This window comes from Biomphalaria glabrata, chromosome 6 (assembly GCF_947242115.1).
Source record: "Biomphalaria glabrata chromosome 6, xgBioGlab47.1, whole genome shotgun sequence".
In the NCBI taxonomy this organism is placed as follows: Eukaryota; Metazoa; Mollusca; class Gastropoda; family Planorbidae; genus Biomphalaria; species Biomphalaria glabrata.
Window position 1 is genome coordinate 33885469 of NC_074716.1, and position 23053 is coordinate 33908521.

Here is a 23053-nt window from a genome sequence, read left to right on the forward strand (position 1 = left end):
CTGCCTTTAAGCAATGGGGGGGGGGGGGTGCTTGAGGGTCAAGTGATTGGCTTTTGAGCCATGAGGTCTAAGATTCAAATCCCACTCAAGACTGGCAATTTGAATTTCTAGATTTTTAGGGTGCCAAAGTCCACCCAACTCTAATGTGTACCTGACATTAGTTGGTGAAAATCAAAGGTGGTTGTTTATCAATCTGGCTACAAGGCAGCCTCATTAGCTGTGGACCAGAGAAACAGATGACTATTACATCATCTGCCCCTTATATCCCTTGATCTGAAAGGGATACTCTACTTTTACTTTTTAGGTACTTGCAAAATCCAACTCAGCTCAAGTCAAATCTCTGTGAAAAATTGTTGGTCTACTCTAGGGTTCAAACTAGAGACCCTTTAATAGAGACTACTAGCCAAACAATGTATATCTCTCTTGATGACCAAAGATACAAGTGGTTGGAAAAACAATCCTAATTTAATATCATAAGGTACCTTACCTTATCTTATATAATGCAGTGTATACCAGAAAACAGAGTATGCACTACTCCCTTCTAGTGCTGGCATAATATACATAACTTTTGTACTTCAGATCTTTATAATAGTAAATACCTGTTTGATTATTTAACTTCTTGGTATTACAGTTAAATAAAATTAATTGTGATACAGCAAAAGCCAATCTGTTACACTTCAGTGCTAAAAAAAGAAACAAAAATGATTTTACAATACAAGTATTTAAATCATAAGAAAAAAAAATATTATGCAATTTATTAAAAACCTTAGAGTCCTAGTGCTCTACTATGTTTGAGATCTGATCCAAGTTTTGCAATATTTTCTATATTTTTTTTTAGTCCTGTAGCTAGATGGCTGCCTGGTTTGCCAAGCCTAAGGCTGGCACTGATATATGAATTCAAAACAAGAAAAAAAAATATTTCAGAAAACTGACATGAAAATGACAAAAGATAGCCAAATTATGCTTAAATTATATATATTATTTTATTATTATTATAGTTTTTATATAGCGCTACTTTCATGCTTATAGCTTCTCAGAGCGCTTTGGTCCAATCTCATTTGTGGACCAGTGGGGGGGAGGGGTATCTAGGAGTTGGTTTTCCGTGCAGCCTTAAGGCGCTCAGTAAACGCAACTCTGCCCGAGTCGGGTGTCGACCACGCTTCCCACCATAATATTTAGGGCCTATAACTATATACTCTAACATTGTTTTTTTCTGATGCTCTTGTTTTACTTTCCATGACTTCCCCTTATGATCAATTGTAACTCTAAAAGTATCTTTTTCTCTCCTCTCTTATTTCTTCAGGAAACATTAAAAAATACTTTTTTCTTTATATCATCAAAAAGATATAACAAAACATGTAGCAATTTAATCTGATTAACCAGGAGCAAAACCAATACTCTTTTACCCTCAACCATTCCCTGCCATCCTGCATACATGAAGATTTAGCTCTCAGAGGTTGTTGAATTACTGTATAGACAAGACTGTCTATAGAAGGTGTTTGGGAAGCATAATTTAGCGTAGGTAATATCAAACATTGGCATTTTAAAACTGCATCAATAATTTTAAAATTTTCAGGATTCACTGGAGGAGAAAGAATGTAATTAAGGCGAACAGCAGACGAATACTGTACTAGAAACTGAATCAAAATCTAATGGCTTAGAGAACACACTCTTTTTTTTTTTTACAATTTTTTGAATAAAATTAATATCTTATATATTACAGACATTACTTCAAAAAAGAAGATAATTAAGTCCTATGCATCTCAAGTGTCAATCTTTTCATGCAAGTTAATCAATGACTTAAACTCTTCAAAGTTATTGGTTTGCCTGGCTGATTCAGGCAACCCATTCCATTCTTTTATGGCATTAAGGAAGAAAGACCACTTGTAAGGATTCGTTCTAGCATATGAAATAAGAAATGTGCTTCTATCTTTATGTCTTTCTGAGTATTTCATTAGCTTTTGTTTTTCTATCTGTAAATTATGGTTTAGTGTTTCATGTATTATAGCTGCTTTACTTTTTATTCTTCTGTCCTAAAGTGCCTCTAAGTTGAGTGATTTGCATATAGGCTACTACAAAAACATGTATTTGGAAAAATTGAAAAGAAAATGCACACACATATACACACATGCATGCACTCACTCATCCACACAAGCACACACACATATACATTTATTTATTTATTTATCTTAGTACCTGTATCCTTGACCATGAGACATATTTAATTCTGTAATAGGCTTAGTCTGGGCCAGATTCAGTCTTTGTGGTTTACTAGGAGCTCTACTGTTAGAGTGATTCTGTTGTCTAACAGGTGCATTAGATGTAGATTTATCTCTGTATAGAAATGTTTATTATTTATAAAATACATTTATTTACTATGAAATTTGAGTTTGAAGCTGCTCTTACTAAATTCATTTTGGAAAATCATACAAACATCCATTCATAAAGGAAAATCATTCCTAGAAGTCTACTTAACTGTACCCAGAAGCCTGCCTACATGTACTCATAGAAATTGACCTACCTGTATTCATGCCCATAAGGCAAATCATACTCTCTTTGATAAGGCACTATTGGCTTAGACTGTGTTGAATGGTTTGTTGGTTTCTGTGATATATCAACAGCCTTAGTCCTGCAAACATTGTATTATAAACATTCTGGTTTAGAAGATGGACACTACCAAGATACATAAATGTCAAATTATAACAAATAGTTCTCAAATTTAATTAATATTAAATTTTTTTCAGATAATTAACTCCACCATAAAATACTGTAGATATTAGATATTGTTAATTTTTGCAATGTGACTGATTTATTTATATACATTATTATATTTATTACTGGAGCATTTCAAATATTTTCCATGGATTAAACAATTTCTAATTGGAATTAGCCTTAAGGCAATCTAGGGTGACAGGAATTTACCATTGTCAATAGAAAACCCTAGAGTGAGGTACAGTTTGATCAAAGTAAACACACAACTATTATGCTATTGCATAACAAAAAAACTAATACCTACAATCATATATTTTTACTGAAAGATTGTTTGGATTCAATCAAACAGATTAATAAGTCAATTATTTTAATTTCCTCTCTATTTTAAGAAGCTGATAGTTGTACTTGGACATATATTTCAAAGATATGGTTGCCTGAAGATTTATTCTTTCATACTTTAGTTCATGTTAAAACCAAAGCTTAACAAATAATGGTTTTACTTGCCTGTTCACTACAGAATAGGGCACATCATAGTCCTTACTAGATATTGTTACTGATCTGTAACTAGGTGGCAGTGTGACAGAAGATGAAGATGATGACATATCTTGATGTAGCGATGTATCAGAACTACTCACATATCCTGAATTAATGTAATATATGTCTTGATTCTGTGTTATTTCATTGGGATTATGGATCGAACTTTCAGAATACAAAGATGCAGCAAGTTTTTTTCTGGTTGAGTTTCGAGTTATACTCATTCTTTTAGGTGTATTCCGAAGTAGATTGTTTGTATTTGGTAAAGGTGAGGAATAACGTCTATCCACAGATGAATCTTTGCTGCCTTTTCTATTTAAATTGGAATTAATTGTTTTATTGTCTATATAATCCATGAAATTAATTTGAGTATTTAAATTATCAATGTTTGTGGTTGTGTCCCTTTTTAATGAAATATTAGAGGTAACTTTTGATTTTGTATCAGACTTTTTATTGTTTGATCTACAATGTCTACAAGCACAAACTATAATAATGATCAAGATAATCAGAGCTACTCCTGAGGCTACGCCTGCTGCAACAGGTATGATGGGAAAACTAGAACTTAAATCACAGCATGAGCTCTTAACACCTGTGGAAAAAAACATAAAATAATCATTGATCTGCATTATTTTGTCATTAAATTGAGGCTAATCTTGAATTATTACTCAAAGTAGTTTTTAGATGTCATAAAAAATCTATAGATGATAAATACCACAATATAAGGGCATTTCTTTATTTAATGTCTTTTTATTACATTTTAGCTTTATATTGCAACATGGTGCAATATCCAATTTTACATCTACTTTAAATTATAAAACAATATGGCACATTTTTTAGCTTTAATGTTTCAACCATGTAAAACTAGCATTATTAAAATGATAAAATTTCCTTACATTCAACAGTAATATTGATTAGTTTCTCTGTAGTAGAATCATTATCAACACGGCAAGAAAGATAGGAAAGATTGCCACAAGGAATATTGTGAAACACATGTAAAATATTGTCAGGAAGCTCAGCTTCATCCATGACACTCTCAAAACCATCAAGAAAATGATAAGACAGAATTAGCTTGTATCCTTGAATGTCATCCCCGGTACAGTTCACAGACACATCACTTCCCTGTGTCACTGTTACTACATCAGATTTCCAATTGGCAGTAAAGGAAGTCACAGGACTATTGCCTGATGAAGAAAGAAAAAAAAAAGGTAATAAGTAAAGACAACTTTAGGAAAATCTTGGACCAATATGGATATTTTTAGTTGTTGTTTTTAATACTTTTAAATGTTAATTTTAAAACATTACAAGATACCCAATAAACAGTTGTTGTTTTTTTCTAAGATCATCAATTATTCCTTTTGTTATTACAGCAGTAATAGAATGTTGTATAAATCTCAATTGATATCTTTGCTAAAGTTCTTTACAAATATTTACACACATCTTTCAACATATAAGCTATATAATTTATACACACACAAAAAACAACCACAATAACAAATGCAATGAAAGCCAAGAAATAAGTTTACCAACCTGCTCCATAATATAAATGAATGAATTTTCTGGAATCCTCTGCTCCATTCACCTGGCATCTAGTGATTGTATTCCTTAATTCTATAACATTTGTCAAGTTATATTCTAGAATTTGAGGAATTGTTGTGGTAGCTAGAACTTGGTTAGTAGCTTGATTGTAAAGAGAGAATGTAGAGCCAGTTTGACCAATAGCTACACATCTGATAGTTACAGGGCTATTGTTAATCACAAGTAGATATCCACTTCTCTGATTGGCTGTTACAGCAATTACTTTAGGCCTGTCTGAATATCATCACATTCAAATGAAATTTTTTTAGTTACATAGCATAAGCCAAATAGCATAAATTATGTTTACAAGTTACAGTTAAATGTAAAATTTAGTTTACACAAAAATAAAGCTACTTAAATTGACAATATGTCTGTTGTCAGCTTATAATATATTAGTATTAATAAAAAAAAATAGAGATTTTTTTTTTTACATTTTTTTACATTTTTCTATGAAAAGTCTTAATTTTGCTTGCAATTACTTAACATTATAAAATACAAGGAAGCTGTCCATGGGATGATGTAATATATTATTAAAATATAAATTTGCTAAAGAGTGAAGGAATAAATGAAAATGTACATAACATTTAATGTATACTTGTCAAAATTATACAAAGTATATAGGTTTGCAGTACAACAATATCTTATTATTTATTATTTTACCTTGAACTGGAACAAGTAGAAGACTCCAATTGTTGTAAATCTCATAAGTGTATCCTAAATTAACATCAGGATAAACACCCACCCGAAAAACTGCAGAGCTGTTCCAGACAGCATCTTTGATTTGAAAACTTAGCAAACAGGTAGTGAATGTCAAGTTGTTTGTGACTGACCAGGTATTGTTGTAGGTGGATGACCGTGAAGACACATTGAGCTGTCCCTAAACATTAAAAGATGAAAATTGAATCATTAAAGAAGTCTTAGTTTTAGTCTTAGATTTATTAGAGAAAAAAAAGTATTTATAATGTCTTCAAAAATGTGTGTCTTTAACCATCTTCAACCAGTGGTTCCAGTGGTAAACAGCTACAATGCATCCTAACAGAATATTTAGTAGCACCAAAGTTTCTTGGGACAATAATGATGTGGGAGAAAGTGATTTGAACTGAAGAGTGTTTAAAGTTGTATAAAATCATCACTACTATGTTAGCGATACACACCTACTTCCCTTTCAACTTAATACCTAAGGCTCTTATGGCATAGCAATACTTTTGTACAGTATTTTGTGCCTTTTGTTTCGGTGTGACCAGTTTGATGATTAATGCAAATATGCTCTTAAATATGCATGCAACGATTAAAATGTATTTTAAATTACTACATAAGATAATGTTTGTTTGTTGGGGTTGTTTTCTTCATAAGGTGATTTTATAGAAAATTATGAACTATATTAGACCAAATGAAATAAATATGACAAAAATAGTAATTTGAATAGCTTGAAACTCAGGTAATAGAGTTGAGAGAGCATTTAAATAATTTTTATAACATGAACAACTTGTGTAAATTAATTAATTCATTACCTGAAGATATATGTTGCATAAAGCTGAAGGGTAAACAAATGTATTACACTGCACATGAATTGTCTGACCATCAGATTGTGGAACAGGTACATTGCAGTTTGGGATTGTAGGCTTAACTAGAGACCATAAAAAAGTCATGTTTTACATATTGAAATGACATGTAGCTATAAAAGAATTCACACAACAATGACAATGACTGTATTTGATATTTTTATAAAGCTATGCAGCCATAAATTTAGACATACATATGCAACAAAGAATTTAAAGTAACCTAACAAGAAAAAAAGTAGTTTTTTATGATTTAAATGCATCACAATAACACCCATACACCATTAGATTGAAAGGGTTAATTTATAACCTGCATTATGAGATATCCAATCATTAATGATTTAAAATAGAGATTTAATTGTTCTTGCTAATGCTTTAAGCCCAAAACAGGCTGGCAGTTAAGATGAAATATTTTGATTTTCCTTTAAGAAATCTACAATTCCAAGGGAAGTTATTGTATTGAATTTTTGAATATTTTTAAAATATTTTTTTCCCTTTTTCTTTCTGTTTACAATTTCAAATGTGTTTTCCTAAAGAACACTACAATTGTCATTTCATTATAATGGGTGCTAACTAAATAGTTCCTAGTTATACTTTTTTTTTTAGAATAGACAACTTTGTATGATTTTCAAAAACACTTTTACTTCAATGAAAAAAAAACTTTAAGAGGCATGATTAAAGTTTACCCACCCACATAAGCAATAACATATTGTACTTGATATAATCCTACTTAACATAGGTAATAATTCTCTGGCAAATTTGTATTTATTTCCTTAATTTTAAGTCTGGACTATAAACTTTGTGGATCTTGTTTGGCTTCCAATAAAACTCATTTTTTATGCTTTGCAACAAACTCATTTCAAAGGACTTCTTTTGACATCACTGACCAATGGTTCTAAGTTTCCAAAAATAGGCAGTAAATGTATTGTTGACCCTGCATTGGGCTTCCAGACCAGGACGCCGGACAGATTTGACCAATAGAAGAGAATTTTTTTTGCTACCAGTACTGGGAATACTGGCCAGGTAATCTGAAAAAAAAAAAGAAAATATTAACTCTGTGATGGTTTGATCTACATCCAGAGTCCAAAAATAATTATTGTTGCTTTAAAATATGCCTAACTTATGGTAATATTCTTTCAGATTCAGCAATTACTGATGTGAGGTGATGTTCCATCCCTTTAAGACATATCTAGATGTAATAGAGTTTGTCTGTTTAGGACAAAGGGAAACGGCAGATGGTTTTTTCAAATTTGAGTAATTGGCATATTTAAATTCTGCGTAAAAAGTAGTAATAGTAAATATTTTACAATTTTTATCATTTGTGAATGGGTTTGACTGGACTGGTTTTCTTTCATAAGGGGTATTTGTTTAGTTTTGTTTAAGCTATTTTACAGTGAGACTCAGTGACTGAGAAATTGTATTTATTTTATAGATAAATATCTGCTACAACATACCATTGGGCTCATTATTAGTGCAGTTGGTGTTAGCACAGTTGGCAACAACTCTAGTGTAGTTGTTATTTGTTACAAGCCACTGTACTTCACTATAGGAACAGTCCATTGTTATTGGGTTACCTTCCACTGCTGGAAACTCAAACATTCCCTGCGCACAGCTGTAAGCTTTAAACATTGAAAAAAAATAGTGTTAACATAATAAACAAGTATAAAGTGACATTATTAGTAAAGTTTCCTCTTTCAGGCCTTGCGATCTATGGGGCAGATGATGTTAAGGCCATCTGTTTCTTTGGCCAACAGTTAACGAGCAGGGCCAGCACAACGACCAACCGCCTTTATTTCCCACAAATAATGTCAGGTACCCATTAGAGTTGAGTGGACTCAGGGGCGCCCTAAAAATCCCAATATTCAAAATCCAAGTCTTCACCGAGATTCGAACCCAGGACCCCGAGCGCTTAACCACTCAGCCCCTACGTCCCGACATTATTAACTTGGTTAATTGCACATTTAGAGTCACTCAGTTTTAGAAAGACAATGCACTCAATTAATGTCGACATTGAATAAATACAGCTATTGCTGCTGAGTGACGTTATTTCATTGCTTGTAGAAACCTCGGCTTTGGATAAGACAAAAAAAAAGGGACATATTACAGGGGCAGTAGCCGGAGAAAGAATTAGAATAAGCAAGACTGGTGAGAAGATGGGTAAATTATATATATAAAATTGGAGCAGCCTTTTCTTTCAAAATTCCACGAAAACAGACCAAAACGTATCGAGAAAAAGCCTTGGTGTCCAACAGGATAAAGGGTTTCGCAATCGTGGGAAGACTGGGTAAGCGTAACTTCTTGAGATTTCTGACGTCTGTTTGCCGAGGGATTTCAGCGTGACTCTCAGAGGAAACGTCTTTTATTGGAAACTAACAGTCGAAATAGGTAACAAAACAGATCCCCTTTGAATTATCTCATTTCTCTTGGAACCAAAGCATGCAAAGGTCTTCTAGACTCAAGGTGATGGTTCCCACTAGCACTGTCCAAACAAACCACCACAACGTTCCGCAAGAGAGGCCGTCATCGGAGTCCAGTGAGCTGGAGTAGCGGTCTTCTCACGGATCAAGCAGCAAGAATAATTTTAGACTCTGGATCTAGATCAAGCAGTCATAGAGTTCATATTTTCTTATACATTATACATCAATGGGTCAAATCTGTCCTTTATACTGGTCTGGAATCCCAATGCAGGATCAACAATACATTTCCCGCCTATATTTAAAAACTTAAAGCTATTGGTCATAATGTCGAAATAGGAATATGATAGAATTCCAAGGGTTGCGCAGCCTTCGGCCGCTTAGACCGAAATGCGAAAGTGTCCAAAAATCTACAAACCTTCGATAAAGTCCAGTAGGGAATGGGCGTCGATGGTGCCAATTTCCCAATAGTTCGCTGGAAAAGCTTTTTTCTAGCGAACATTTGTGGACCGGGAGCTTTTCACCCTAAGTCCTGTCTGAGGATTCGCAGCAGTACGGCCAAGAACCGAGTAAGGGGACTGTACCACATGCACAGCGCGCCGCACCTAGATCCTGGTCCCATTTGCTATAAGTGGCCGAAGGTAGCGATAACCAAGAGGAATATACCTCATATTCCTATACTGTAACCGCCAAGGTTCCGTGAAAGGACCGTCACTCCAGATAACGGGACACTAATGTCGGCCCTCTCCGTGGCGGACTTTTTGGACTGGGTTTACTGGCTATTTGCTCCATCCCTACCCCTAGTGAGAACCAAAAAAAACCAGCTCATCCTAGGTAGCCCAGAAGAGGCGTTGTTCGCTTCCCGTTCATAGCCTATCTATTTCTACTACTCTACGTTTCCACGGAGGCGCCGCGCTGAGGCGGCGGGCCTCCTACTCAATGGGGGCCTACACATACAAAAATTAAAAAAAAAAACAACAACACCGGTACTATACAAATTAGGCCTAGTATTATCATAAAAAAGGAAATGAGATTGAATGCACAAAAGCCCATTCTAATGTTTCATTTTCATTACTTAATGTCATTTTTATTCAAGTCTTCGAAAAGGTAGATGACTCCAAATAATTCTGCAAAGGGCCTACGATAACTTAAATCCGTCCCTGCCATTGAGGAACTTTCAGAAACAAACTGGGGTGAAGAGTCATAGTGTTTCATGGCTAAGCAGTAAATCGCTTGACTTCCGAACCAAAGGTTCCGGGTTCGAATCTCGGTGAAGACTAGGAATTTTAATTCAGTATCTTGGGCGCCTCTCTGATTTCACCCAGCTCTACCTGACATTAGTTGGGGAAAAGTAAAGGCGGTTGGTCATTGTGCTGGCCACATGACACCCTCGTTAACTGTGGACCACGGAAACAGATGACTATGGACCGCAATGTCTGAAATGAAAAAAAGAGGGTTTCACATGGACGGCTACTCCAATGAAACTTCCTCTCAGGTGTCCACTCAAGCTGTAGTCAGACTACGTAGTCAAGGATGAGGCAACAAAGAACATGGTAAATAAAACACTGGTTTTAATGAAAGTATAATACACTAAGCTAATTGTGTTACATTTGTAATCTTTTGTCACTTTAGAAAGTACAAATACATTTTAGAACTAAACAAGTCGTTTATTTTGTTTCTTGACCCTAAGGTTCTTTAGACAAGTCAGGAGAAATATGTTATAAGAGAGTTCAACATTTGAAGAGGATATCTAGTCAATTCATTCACCAAGAACTGTTGCTCTCCCTTACATCAGTTGGTTTTGGAACTCGGCATTTTATGTGTCTAAGAACTTAAGGAAGAATTTCTCCAGGATTTGATTCGAATACTTTGAAGTCTGCTTTGTCAAGCAGCCACGTCAGAAAATCTTTTATCCATTCATTCTAAAACAAACAGAAAAACTTACTCAAAACACTGATAAAAATAAGTAGAGCTCTTATCTTCATCTCGTCATCATATGATCCTGCTTGACCAGCAGCGCTGCGTTCAACTATATGTTGGATACACATTAAATATCTGTTTTATAACTACAGTTTGATACAAAGATGACGATGTATGTAGAAAAAAAACAACAACAGCTTATACGGTTAGGGTTTCTAAATATTTCAACAAAAAAAAAGTTAATTCACAAAATAAATATCTGTCATTCATTTTTTTTTAAACAGTTTATTTGAAAAGTGCCTCAAGTTTATTATTTAAGATTGACTTTATAAACTTTACAAATCATTTAGAGTTGCTACATCTTACATCCAGATCAAGATAGCCCTTTGATGAAACACAATTGGATACTTGTAAAGCAAGTCGATCCTATAACATATCATTGTAAAATGAAATAATACAATTAAAAATGTTAATTGACATAATAAAGCTTTTTTTTTTTCATTAAGTGCATTTTCATTAAAGTGTACAAAAAGAATTTAGGGGCCTCCAAAGAATCCTGCTCTATTTCTGAATTCTTATAGTCTTATAGTTATACTTATATGAACTAATTTTCATTCTATGGCACTGGCAGCATCAAGCTTAGGGCAACGAAATTCATTGTAGTCCCTGAACAGTGTCAACCGAGCAATTTTCTGGCGATGTGGTAGGTCTGCAGTAGTACCGCCTTTTGATAGGTAAAACCCCATTGCAAAGCCCTCAGACATGATATTTTGTGTTCTTCACTTTCAGTTCTAATATTGTAAGATAATGGTACTGCGATGTCGATGACATTGCAGATGTTGTCAATACAAAGAAAATGTGGTCGATTAAAATTCAACGTCTTATGAGTTCATCAAAGATCTATCAGAGTAGAGAGTACATAATTGGTGGACGTGAGAAGATTTTGTTGTGGAATCACGCCATAGTCGTATTTATTATTAAAACATCAATAACAACATCAACTATTTAGTGAATTAATAATTGTTAATTAATTATTTTGTTTCATATCGAAATTATATTTTTATTATTATACTTAATAGTAACCCCTGAGCGACAGTGTACAACAGTAACTAGCTGTAATTCGTTTTTTTAGTAGTAAACCTTACATGTGATTATTAAAATACCTCTATTCAAGTTACAACATCATGGGGGAAATTTCTGGATGGAACCTTCTAGATGGGTGGAACCTGGACACGGATCTCAAAAACGGCTCTAACGATTTTCCTAGAAATGTATTTTGGTGAGAAAAGAATTACTAGCTCGTAAAGAATGTTCCATTGTTTTTTAATCTAACATTCATGAGTTATTAAGAGAAAAACAGTCGCTCTAATAGTTGTATAAAGGAGATATTGTCTTTTTAAAAGAGTATGTTTAATGTTTTTCTTGTTTCTAATGCTATTTTGTCTAAAGTCTAAATAAATTACTGAAGCCCAGAATGCAATAAATCGCCTGGTGGTAGTAATTCATGTGATAAGTATTTGTAGCACAGAGTTTAGAATTCAGATCATGTGTTGGCCAGATGTCGTTGAATTAGATGTAATTTAGTTTTAAAGGCCGCCTATAGTCTAGATTGATTCGCTTTAACTGCTGCTGTCCTAAATCCATTGTTTTACGTTGTGCATGTCCCTATCAGAGATTATTACATCCAAGCCCTAACTTCCCCAAGTAGGATGGCAGAGGGCAGGATTTGAACGCGAGACCATTGGGACGTCAGTTCAGATAACAACCCACACGACATGTCATACATTTAGGCCTATATAGATCTACAATTGTAAATTTTAGACATTTACTAAGGCACCTATTTTATATAAATCATATTAAGTCCTACCTGCTTGTGGCGTTTTTTAGAAGTAAACAACACACGATGCGACAATGGCCTTCGATTTCAGTCCTTTCAAAGGTATGCTATCCATAATGTGTGTAGTCTGTGTAGGCCTATATTTATCAAGCGGTAGTGAATATTTGGGTAGATTCTATCTTCAGTGTACTTAATAGACGATAAATTGTAGACTTCTAAATTTAGATCAATTCCATTCATTCATCGCTACATCTGAGAGCCTACTAAAATTATGTTTGCATAGATCACATCATTAAACGTATAGCAAAGATACGTAGAGATTAAATTAAACATGATAGAAACTCGAAGAGGACTGCTACACATATGACCTTTCACTGTGACACATATTGATTTTCTGCTTCCTGGTAGTAGATCTAAATCTAGTAGGCCACTCGACTGTCAACATTGTCGCTTGACCTAGATATGCAGATCGGCTCTACCCAGCTACAGGGATCTCACTTGAACAGCATTAAAAAAAAGAGAAAAAATGTTTCGCTTTTGTTCTTCACTATCACAAATAGGTTTATCAGATTGAGAGGCAACAGGAGAGTAATTTATAACACAAAATAGCACTAGCTGTGATGACCTTGACAGTATGGACATTTCTTATTAAATGGCTAATATTAATTCATTCTGTTTCTTTCTTGTATGTTGGGGGATTTTTGCAATCGAACTTTCAACCACTTCTTCACATTCAATCATCATCAAATTTTACATTACAAGCTCATGTTCGACACATGATACAATTTTAAAAAATCAACCAATTAATTATTAAACCGATTAGTCATAATTATTTAATTTTGCTTTTATATAGAAAAAGTATTAAGCTAAGGGGAGATAAGCCTTGTGTAGAGAATTAGGGGATTGAAAATAAATGAAAACAACACACGGAAAAGAAGGAGAAAAAGACTTTATCAAAGACTGTATGCTATTCTCTAAATTATATAAAAGACTGTGTGTATATTAATTGTAAAGAAAACTTTGTAATGGATTTTGATAATTTACATTTCCCTTAATTACCATTATTACAATTTTTTTGCTTTAACAAAAAGATTATTAAATGGTTTAAAACTAACTATTGCCTTAACTATCGCTCACATATAGATCTAATACCAGTGGTCGACAATGATTGGAAACGTTGAAGAATGAAAGGGGAAAAATAATGTATAGTTTTATATGGCTCCTTTTGTCTCGAAAGGCAATGGATGCGCCCAAATAGTTTTATAGATACAAGAAAAAGCATCGCTTATATTAATTTAAACACACTAAAAGTGGAAAAAAAATGTGGCTAGGTCTCTACACATTTAACCCAAAGAATTTTGTAGTGAAAAACAAAATCAAAGATTTGAATATGAATGTCACCCAGATTTATACCTAACATCACTAAGTGCTTTTCATTTTTCACTACCAACATTTTTGGTTTAAATGTGTAGTAAAATTTAGACAAAAATTATTTTCTGTTTACATCATTTAAAAAAAAAAACTTTATATTATTTGTATCAATTCCTGAAGAAATATTATTGAAAGCATTTAAAGATGTTCTAAGTCACACTAATATCTTATACAATGTCCTTTGCAGTATGAAAAGATTTCTTCCACAGTATATAGATCTAGTTTTAAGGACAACCGAGTCTAAATACACAGCTTTTAAACGTTCAGAACCTCTGATGTACAAAAAATGTGGGAAGCTTTTTTTGTGTGTTTTAAAAAGTGTTTAATCATGTCATATAAAGTTGTTTGAAAACATGACATTAGTAGTTTGAAAACATATGAAAAGTTATTTAATAGTTTAAAATCATGTTATTACCATACGATCTGAAGACCCTTGCTTCAAAACGAATGTCAATACTAATCGTCAGCTAGGCTCATTTAATACTCTTGAACAAAAATAAAGATTCATTCAATCATTGCGTAAATTTAACAAAAAGCTAAACTAAAAAAAAAATGACACTACAAAAGTAAAGATCAAGAAGAGAAAATAGAACGAACAGTTTGTCTTCCAATTATCCAGAGTATTGCTCCTCCCATTGAAATTGTTTCCCTTCGCTCAACTAATATGATGAGCACAATAAGGAAGTAAATTTAACAACTAGATCAAGATTTAGATCTAGTCCCATGGTCTCTACTATCCAGGAAATAAGAGTGCATTGTAAACTTAGCATAGCACAAAAATTTCTGGATACGATCAATCCATTAGGACTTAGACTACCACCTTCTCCCCCCCCTCCCTTTTTTTTTGTTCACTTCAAATAGTGTCCTCCTAAGAAGTCCGTTGTAAAAGAAGTCTTATTGTCGCCTCTGAACTATTCTCGTGAACCCTAAGTCCACTGAATGTGTTTGCTGGTGACAAAAGTTGACTTGAAAAAAAAATAGAATGGGAAAAGGACGACGTATACTTTTTAACTTATGAGAATTCATTTAGTTGACGTCTACATTGCAATGAGAAACCATTACAAGAGAGTTGCTTTTAAAACAATCTAAAAGGTCTTCATAGGATAGGTTTCGTCTACGACGACAAACATGACTTCTTTAAATTATTTCTGTGAGCACCACGTTTATTTTAAGAATAAAAAAAGTTTATCCCAAAAACTTGACCCAATTTTCTAATCTTCTGCACATTAGAAAGTTACTACTGTCTGATGAACTGTCGTAGCAGTCGTAGGGATTCGAAAAAAAAAAGAATGTGTCAGGGGCGTGTTTTAAAGTGGGTCTTTCCAAATCAAGTCAAAATTCTATGTCGAGGAAAATTATGATGTGCAGACTAAAAAAAAAAACAGCGACAGAACAAGCAACATATAAAAAATCCTTTTTTTTTTAATCAAAGTTTATCTAAAGGGGAAGAACTCCGCTCTTAAAACTATATCTATCAATAATGTACAAGCTATTTCCCTTATTTGGCATCAAACAGAATAATTATAACCAATAAATAATTGACTAACTGGGTATTTTGTTTTTATTGAATAATGTTTTGTTAGGTACAATAAATAATTGACTAACTGGCTATTTTGTTTTTATTGAATAATGTTTTGTTAGGTACAATAAATAATTGACTAACTGGCTATTTTGTTTTTATTGAATAATGTTTTGTAAGGTACAATAAATAATTGATTGAAGTATCAAGTAGATCGGAGAATATGTGATGGAAAAAATCATAACAATTATTGAAGGGGACTAAAGCCAACAAATTAGCCATATCTGTGAATACTGAAAGATTAGTTTATCTTATCTGTATCAAACAATATAATAAATTACCAGGGATTAATTGACTAATTAGATCCTTTTTTTATTGATTCATGTCTTGTTTATGTCAATTAATAATTTTGTGAGGTTTCAACTTGATCCGAGAATAGGTGTGGGAGAAGAAACGTGTACAAACTTTTTACTAGACAGACAGAGACAGTGAGTTGATATTAGCTTTGTAAAAGAGAGAGAGAGAGAAAGATAGAAGGAAAGAGGAAGAGAGCGGCGGGCTGTTAAATTTCATTGTAACAGATCTACGAATTAATGGGCTAATAAAACAGTCTGCTCGGAGGGTCTTTAAAATGTAGCCCGTTAACTGTACATTCAAATTAAAAAAAAAGAGAGAAAGTGGTGTCACGTCTTAATAAACAATATAAATCCTGGGACGAAATCAACGGGCATACCCGGTATGTACTGCTAGTCTTTTATACTTCACTAGTCGACCGGCGGCGTAGTATACGCCGCTATTTTGCAGGGTCGGCCTTAGGTGACCGCAGTGGGCTCCGCACTTATGCGACCGCAGTGGGCCCCGCACTTTCATAGGACCCGAGCTAATTCTAGGTGTATAAATTATTAAATTAAACCATTGTATAACTTATAACAGATTTCCTGCGGCCTCCTGTCGATTTACCAGGAGCTCCTGAAAATCTCCTGAAATTGCAAAATATACGAAAAAGTCCTGGAAATATCCGGAAATTATTAAAATCTTTAGAAAACTCATACGAATCTCCTGAAATATATAGACAAAAATTGTCATTTTGGGGTGTCATTCAATAAGGAAAATGCCAATCCTAAGCGCGATAAAAAGAAAGGCATCATCCAGTAATTTTGGAATCTGGTGAAAGAAGCTTCTCGCGCCTCAAGCTAATGAAGAATTACTTTAGTTCAACAATTCTCGTAGATAGATTTAAACATTTGGTAATTCTTGCTATTGAGCGTGATTTATGTAGGAAATAGAATTTTTATGATATACTGTATGACTTCGCTACACACAAGGCTCGTAAAGTTCGTGGGATGACTCTATCCGCAGAAATATCTTTTATACTTCATTCGTTTCTTCAAAAGAGAAGATAGTTACGTCTTGCAAAATCATTTTCAAGATTTTCAATGATCAATTGCCACTTACTAAGAAAATACCCATTACAGTAATAGGTACAGATGACGATGGAGACCTCGAAAGACTTTTTAAAACACATTTTAAAATTATTGCTATTTCGTGTTTCTATACAAAGCAATAAATAAAATGTTAATGTATAGGGAATACAATTACGAGAGCTGTAGATCTAATTATCAGTTAATAAATGTTAACAAATGTTTGCAATTGTAAGTGGGTACTGCGTAGACATGTTTCAAAGCTCTTGACTGTTAAGTGCCGCCATTACACTCAAGCAAAAAATATATGTCTAGTCTAGAGCAACGCAGCAATGAGACGCATCAACAAGCTCCAACTAAATAGCCTAATCACAATTGAATATGTCAATCTCCTAGTCACAACTAAATATGTAAATCTCCTGTTCACAACTAAATATGTAAATCTCCTGGTCACAAGTAAGTGTATCAATCTCAGTAGATTATGGAATCCCAACTTCCAATAATTGCATAATAATTTTTTGTTATGTATATTTTATGGCATTTTTATTCTAAAATGCCGTTGTTGTTTTTTTTGTTGTTGTTTTTTTCTTTTGCATATTTGATTATTGTGAATTAGTAATGTTGTATTAAATTGCTTCAATAAAACCCGGCTATAGAGCTATCTATCAACTTAATAACGGTGACATGGATTCCTGAAAGATTCGCGACTTTTCTGTGCGCCTGAGATAGCATCCATAACAACCTAATACATAAGTGTAGGCGCAACATAAAACAGTGATGAATTGCAAACAAATGCCTCTTTCTCTGCCTCATTCTCTCTCTCTCTCTCTCTCTCTCTCAATATTGGGCCTGTTTCAAGACCAAACTAGTTTCAGCTCTCACTGCGATGAGTCGTAGGAGAAAACCTTTTGAGATTCATCGGCGCAGAAACGCGTCAATTAGAACAGTGCGGAAGAATCCAATAAGGAAGTTTGTCACAGGAGAGAGAGAGAGAAAGAGAGCAAGAGAGAGAGAGAGAGAGAGAAAAAGAGGCATTTATTTTAAAAATTAAAAAAAAAATGAATACTAAATATTTAATGAAAACGTCCCAAGCTTTACGCTAAAGTTCAAATGTACACTAGAATATTAGCTTTTTATACTGTCTGCACAGACGTCTGAAATTATGGAGACACTTGAATTCAAATAATTAGCATTTAGCAAAGATTGCAAAACTAGATTCTTGTCAATATTCTGTCAATGATTTTCATAAGTATTTAGATATTTCGGCTTGGGCTTCTTGACATTTGGTTTCATAGCCAGTTTAATTGTTGTGTTCATGTAGTCATCCTGTTCGCGCTGTCTTATGTCTGTATTGGCTGAAAGCAATATGAGCAATCGTTAACAATAACAGATTTTAAAAAATAAACTTATTAAGTTTAATATTATCAGTTAGTTTTGGATTTGGGATTAGGATTTCAATTCTTTAAGCCACGACCTAATTGTCTACATAAAGTATAAAGGGGACTAATTCAACTTATCAGGAGCTGGCGACCCTAAGGCAGTTTGCAGCACCCAGTGCTACACTCTGGCAGAACCTGCGACGCCGCTGACCTCAAACTGTATCGGCACTGCCGTTCCTTTGGATAAATCAGCTGCTTGGAGAGGGGGGGGAGCTGATGTGTGTGCGACATCGTTCCGACCACTACTAATGCCCAGGCATTCATCTCACCGAGATGATCCATATTCGCTTCTCGACAGAAGGAGGCCATAGAATTCAACTTATGACACCACATCTGTCAAGTACAAGTTCTTTCCATTGTTCGATACCAAAATAAATAGTTAATTTCCAATAATTAATTAACTAATTCTTTAATTATTTTTATTGAGTCTTGTGTTATCAGGTAAATGAAATAATTGTGCAAAAATTCATACTTGATCCGAGATATGGTGGTAGGGAAATAACATGAAGGCCTACAAACTTTTACCGTACATACAGAGTGAAGTGAAACAAGCTTTTGTAAATATACATATCTATCATTTATTGTGCATTATTTTGTCGTTATTTATAACAATTATTTCTTTTGTATTATTTGACAATGTATATCTACTCTTCCCTGTATATTCTTTTTTGCCTCGGCTTGTTGAATTCAGTTTATATACTTCGTTTGTTTGACAAAGTTGTACATAATTATTGATGGTATAAGAACAAAGTACAGTGTACAGTTAAATGGGTAGAAAAGTAGAAAAAAAGAAAAAAAATATATGTGTGTGTATTTAGATTTGTAACGATAAGTTCCACAGTTCTGTCTCCACTGCTTCAAATGAATAAGAGACATAGCCTACGTCTAAAAATACAACTAAATTTAGTGTTTTGTGGACTGTTATTGTCAGAAAAGAAACATGTCATGTATTCCTGTTTTCAATATTTCCACATATTATGTTTGGATTGTTTGGCATTGCAGGTTTTTTTGTTTTGTTTTTTTGGATGTGTCTATTTTGTAACTTCTCCTGTACGAAGCCCTTGACCAAAGGCTAATAGCTTAGTACTTCTAAAGAACCAAATTGAAGAAAGGTTCAGGACATTCATAGGAGTGCGGCAAGTATGTATTCTTTTTCTACCACTTTTTGACATATTCCCGGAGCATATCATGATGGAAGCTCTAAAAAGAATTTACCCCCAAATTGAACATAAATGGGCGCCCTATCTCCAATCTAAGGTTTGCAGATGATATAGATCTCATTGGAGAAAATACATACCAGATACAAGATCTTACTGGATGCTGCAACTAGAGCCGTTGGCATGGAAATTAGTGCAGATAAAAGAGAAATACTAGCTTGTGGTGGAGATAGTACGAAATGTTGCATACACATGGCCAAATGTTAGAAGAAGTTAACTCATTTATATATATATTCTTGGCTAGCAATCTCTGTACTTCTATATGGGTGTGAAAGTTGAACACTGAGGATGAAAGAAGAATTCAAGCCTTTGAGAGTAAATGCCAAACAAAAATGCTGAGTATCAGATACCAGGAAGAGAAGAAAAATGAGTTTTTACTGTTACAAGTTAATACTCTGGCTCTGGCTGGCAAAAAAGAACAAACTCCTCAATACTGTGGAGAGAAGAAAGCTGAGCTGGTTTGGTCGTATTGAATGACATGACTCACTGTAATGGTGAAAGTAATGTTTGGTGTAATGCACAAATTGTAAGACAAATTTCCTTATGGATAATAAAGATTTGTATTATTATTATTAAAGCCATCCTTCAAGGTACAGTGGTGGGAGCAGGAAGAACGCGTCGTCCAAAGAAAAGCTGGCTGTACATTGTAAAAGAATGGACTGATCTCTCTCTTGATATTTTACTAAGAACAGCTGCTAACGGGAAAAATAGTTTGGTTTCGCGAACTGTCACAGCACCCCTAAGTCACAGTACCCCTACGTCATAGCACCCCTACGTCACAGCACCCCCTACGTCATAGCACCCTTACGTCACAGCTACCCTACGTCACAGCACCCTTACGTCACAGCACCCCTACGTCCTACGTCGAAAGTGAAGGGACTGATGAGGATGATTTTTTTTTCTTACCTTTTAAAGACCTATAATAATCCGAGCCATTATCAGGTTTATTAAGTGTGTCGTAACATTCTCCACTATTACTAGGCGTTGTCATTGGCATTGTGTTGGTCTGCTCAGCAGCAGGACTCTTGTATCGCTTATAGAAGTAGTAACCTAGGACACAAGTCACACAGAGAACAAGTAGAGAAAACAGCACTCCAAGAGCAATAACTGCTGGCTTGTAATCGGTCACAACACTGGAATCTGATTGTAAAGAGAAAACTGATCGTTGTAAAAAAAACTTTAAATGATTTAGACAAAACGTACAGTCTACTAAAAAAAAAACGCTGCCTGTCTGAATTTTTAATAATAGTAACTTGCAGAAACAAATGCAACCACTACGTTATACTGTGTCGATGCGTCGGTTATATTATTCAATGCACAATTATTGAACGCATTTACCTTGTTGCCTTACTTTTAAGCTTTAGGAGTGGTTTTATTTATGCTGATATAATGTTTCTTTGATGTTCAACAGTGAGTTAGTCATGGGATTGTAGATTGAGTCTCTACACTAGAGTCAGAAGTGGGCCAGTGTTGTGTGTTTCTTGTAAGGAGGCCAAATACGTACTAATGTGTTGTGTTGGTCTTGTGGGACCGCAAGGTGCAGAATGCTTACTTGACTACTAACATATATCTATATTATAATATTTGTGACAAAGTTAAATTCAATAATAGATTAAGTTATTTTATTCATTGTGAATAACTTCATCTCATTAATATCATATTGATATGTTAACATCTAGTCGATTATTTATTTTATGCAAGAAAGTTCATATTGAATGTCAGAGGCTCGGGCAAACGAGCTAAGGCTTAAAACGCAACTCTTGACATACTGAAATAGCAAACTATAAAATTATACTTCAGTTGATCAATATTGAATAGTATTACTTCTTTATTAAAAGATCTAAAAGTAGACTAGCATAGAATATAGCATATTATAATACAAACTGATTCATAAGTTCTATACACTTCTATTGTATATAAAAGACATTAATACATTTACCATGGATATTATTTACTTGATTTTGGTGTGCATAGTTTAACAAATATATCAAATACAATTTTCGCTCAAACAAAACATTCGAAATTACGACAATGACTAACCTAAGACAAGCGTGAAAAAGACGTCATCCCCATCACCGTAAGCTGACCTCATCTTGAGTCTGTACGAGCCAAACTCTACTTCCTTCACCTCATGAAGAGCCAAGTCGATTGCACCAAAGTAGAGCGACTTTTTATGGTAGTAGACTGTGTAGAGATCAGATCTGGACTTGTACAAGACGCCGTTCTCGTTGTACACTAAGAAATAGTCACTGGGTTCAGTTGTACCAGAGATGATGATGGGAGGGAAGAGAATACTTCCGCCAACTTTACAAGTGTAGGTTTGGTTGACTTGTGTTTCCACTAGTCTTGGGGGACCTGTTCAATCAGTAGTAAGGAGACCATGTCAGCCAGTTCAAAGCGCACACACCACACACGCCACACACGTCACACACACCACACACGCCACACACGTCACACACGTCACACACACCACACACGTCACACACACCACACACACCACACACGCCACACACCACAAAGAATAAAAAAAATAAGCTAGCTAAGGAGAGAAGTAAAGGCAGTGTTGGTCGCTGAATGTGGAGGTGCCGTAGCGAAATGTTTTCAAAGAGCAGCGTTGGTCGCTGAATGTGGAGGTGCCGTAGCGAAATGTTTTCAAAGAGCAGCGTTGGTCGCCGAATGTGGAGGTGCCGTAGCGAAATGTTTTCAAAGAGCAGCGTTGGTCACCAAATGTGGAGGTGCCGTAGCGAAATGTTTTCAAAGAGCAGCGTTGGTCACCAAATGTGGAGGTGCCGTAGCGAAATGTTTTCAAAGAGCAGCTTTGGTCACCAAATGTGGAGGTGCCGTAGCGAAATGTTTTCAAAGAGCAGCGTTGGTCGCCGAATGTGGAGGTGCCGTAGCGAAATGTTTTCAAAGAGCAGCGTTGGTCACCAAATGTGGAGGTGCCGTAGCGAAATGTTTTCAAAGAGCAGCGTTGGTCGCCGAATGTGGAGGTGCCGTAGCGAAATGTTTTCAAAGAGCAGCGTTGGTCGCCGAATGTGGAGGTGCCGTAGCGAAATGTTTTCAAAGAGCAGCGTTGGTCACCAAATGTGGAGGTGCCGTAGCGAAATGTTTTCAAAGAGCAGCGTTGGTCGCCGAATGTGGAGGTGCCGTAGCGAAATGTTTTCAAAGAGCAGCGTTGGTCGCCGAATGTGGAGGTGCCGTAGCGAAATGTTTTCAAAGAGCAGCGTTGGTCGCCGAATGTGGAGGTGCCGTAGCGAAATGTTTTAGAAGATAAATCATCCAAAAATTTATATCCAAAAAAAAAAAAACAAGATGAATCGCATGATTGGAGATCCAAAAGCTTGTTGTAACTAAGTAACTTACACGAGACTCTGATCTCTAATGTTTGTTGTAACTAAGTAACTTACACGAGACTCTGATCTCTAATGTTTGTTGTAAATAAATAACTTACACGAGACTCTGATCTCTAATGTTT

At 34.8% G+C, this 23053-nt stretch overlaps 2 protein-coding genes across 4 annotated transcripts in view; both read right to left on the reverse strand.

Moving 5' to 3' along the window:
* LOC106079552 (uncharacterized) lies at nt 1-17896 on the reverse strand. 3 transcript variants are annotated; one of them, XM_013240723.2, is made up of 14 exons: nt 14398-17896; nt 12582-13048; nt 11081-11140; nt 10740-10823; nt 7835-7999; nt 7268-7408; nt 6333-6448; nt 5482-5698; nt 4774-5055; nt 4140-4427; nt 3217-3835; nt 2522-2629; nt 2197-2334; nt 1-683 (listed from the first exon to the last, which is right to left on the reverse strand). In XM_013240723.2, exons 4-14 carry the CDS (start codon nt 10777-10779, stop codon nt 671-673), a joined length of 2127 nt encoding a protein of 708 aa, XP_013096177.2. In that variant the 5' UTR covers nt 10780-10823; nt 11081-11140; nt 12582-13048; nt 14398-17896; the 3' UTR covers nt 1-670. The 3 variants fall into 3 exon arrangements, with proteins under 3 accessions (XP_013096177.2, XP_055887852.1, XP_055887853.1); XM_056031877.1 differs by lacking the exon at nt 11081-11140; XM_056031878.1 differs by lacking the exons at nt 11081-11140; nt 12582-13048.
* Nucleotides 15353-23053, reverse strand: part of LOC106079555 (uncharacterized) — a 22320-nt gene continuing 14619 nt past the window's right edge. Inside the window, exons 9-11 of the mRNA XM_056031879.1 lie at nt 21619-21933; nt 20485-20718; nt 15353-18277 (exon numbers count right to left, since the gene is read on the reverse strand). Coding sequence (XP_055887854.1) covers nt 18156-18277; nt 20485-20718; nt 21619-21933 — 671 coding nt within the window. The 3' untranslated portion in view covers nt 15353-18155. The remainder of the gene's footprint in view (nt 18278-20484; nt 20719-21618; nt 21934-23053) is intronic.